The 1,451-nt window shown below is 42.0% G+C and overlaps 1 protein-coding gene across 1 annotated transcript in view; it reads right to left on the bottom strand.

Moving 5' to 3' along the window:
• LOC101847330 (voltage-dependent calcium channel subunit alpha-2/delta-3) overlaps positions 1-1,451 on the bottom strand; it is a gene marked incomplete at its 3' end in the record, with an annotated part of 301,283 nt that overhangs the window by 43,008 nt on the left and 256,824 nt on the right. Inside the window, 1 exon segment of the mRNA XM_013081112.2 lies at positions 778-859. Within this exon segment, the coding sequence (XP_012936566.1) occupies positions 778-859 (82 nt within the window).

The following is a 1,451-nucleotide window of genomic DNA, read 5'->3' as shown; positions in this document are numbered from 1 at the left end:
CCCAAATGAAAACCACCCCCCAAAAAACAAAAAAAACCCCCCTCAAACAAAAACAGAAAGAAAGAAAGAACAACTCTGCCGCAACCAATCGCTCGCGAGAACTTTTTACGTTGACAGCAATTGTCACCTCAGCAAAATGTGCAATCAATCAATTCACAATCTCCGCATAATTCTGAGACAGCGGGAAACTGGACACTTGTAATGTTGATCAGATGCCCAGAAGCGTTTGTTCAGCATACTTGGAGGTGTTTGCTGTAAATCTTTTATTTAAGCATACACTTGGACGTGTTTTCTATAAATCTTTTATTTAAGCATACACTTGGAGGTGTTTTCTATAAATCTTTTCTTTAAGCATACACTTGGACGTGTTTTCTATAAGTCTTTTATTTAAGCAAACACTTGGACGTGTTTTCTATAAATCTTTTATTTAAGCATACACTTGGACGTGTTTTCTATAAATCTTTTCTTTAAGCATGGCTAACAGTGTGAGGACGTCTGCACTCATTTACTCATTTATTGCCCCACCCCCTCCTTTTCTCTCTCTCTCTCTCTCTCTCTCTCTCTCCCCCCCCCCATCTCTCTCTCTCTCTCTCTCTCTCTCAAAATAACATGAGCAAAGAAGATAAAGGAAAACGGAAAGAGAGAGAGAGAGAGAGAGAGAGAGAGAGAGAGAGAGAGTGAGAAAGAGAGAGAGAGAGAGAGAGAGATCAAGACAAAGGGAAAGCGAGAGAGAGAGAGATATTATCACACCATTATCTTCCATACTAATATCCTCACCTCCTTCAGCATCCCAGTGCCAGTCACAATTTTGGCGAGCTCCACCAGATAGCCCCGGAAGTCGTCTGCTCCACTTAGGATACTGGGGAAAACAGCAAAAACACATGACGTCATTGCAAGAAAATCTACACATTTTCTTTGTCGCCACGACTAAGAATTTACATAAAATAAAGATATGATACAAAAAAAATTGTGAAATGGTATGTGTTTAACGCCCCAATCAACACTATTAAGCTATTTAAGGGGCGGGACTTTCTAGTTTAACATCCGTCTCCGATAAGACCGAGCCAAGTGGGAAATTCGTGTAAAGTGCCTTTCCCAAGGACACAACGTCGGACCGAGCTGAGACTCGAACTCCCGAACCTGCAATCTCACGATTACGAGTCCGGTAGCCTAACCACTAGGCTACCGACGCCACTACGTTACAAAGAGGTACTGGATAGTAACAAAGATCGTACATAACAAGATAGTTCACTCAGCCAAAAAAGTGTCTGGGGAAGTCCGCGCATTGGTTCAGATGGTGCTGCAGTCTTTATTTTGAAGCTCTCTTTCGTTTCTTCTTCAGAAGAATAGGAATAGCACCCCCCTTTCTGCTGTTGCCGTTGTTATTTATTGTGCTTGCAGAGCATTTGCTGTGGAAGAATAATGTTAATGTGTGGCCTGGAAGAGTGTTG

The sequence above is a fragment of the Aplysia californica genome, unplaced genomic scaffold (assembly GCF_000002075.1).
Source record: "Aplysia californica isolate F4 #8 unplaced genomic scaffold, AplCal3.0 scaffold00116, whole genome shotgun sequence".
NCBI classification, from domain to species: Eukaryota; Metazoa; Mollusca; class Gastropoda; order Aplysiida; family Aplysiidae; genus Aplysia; species Aplysia californica.
Note: the sequence above shows the minus strand (reverse complement) of the source record. Positions and strands in the feature narration are given on the sequence as shown.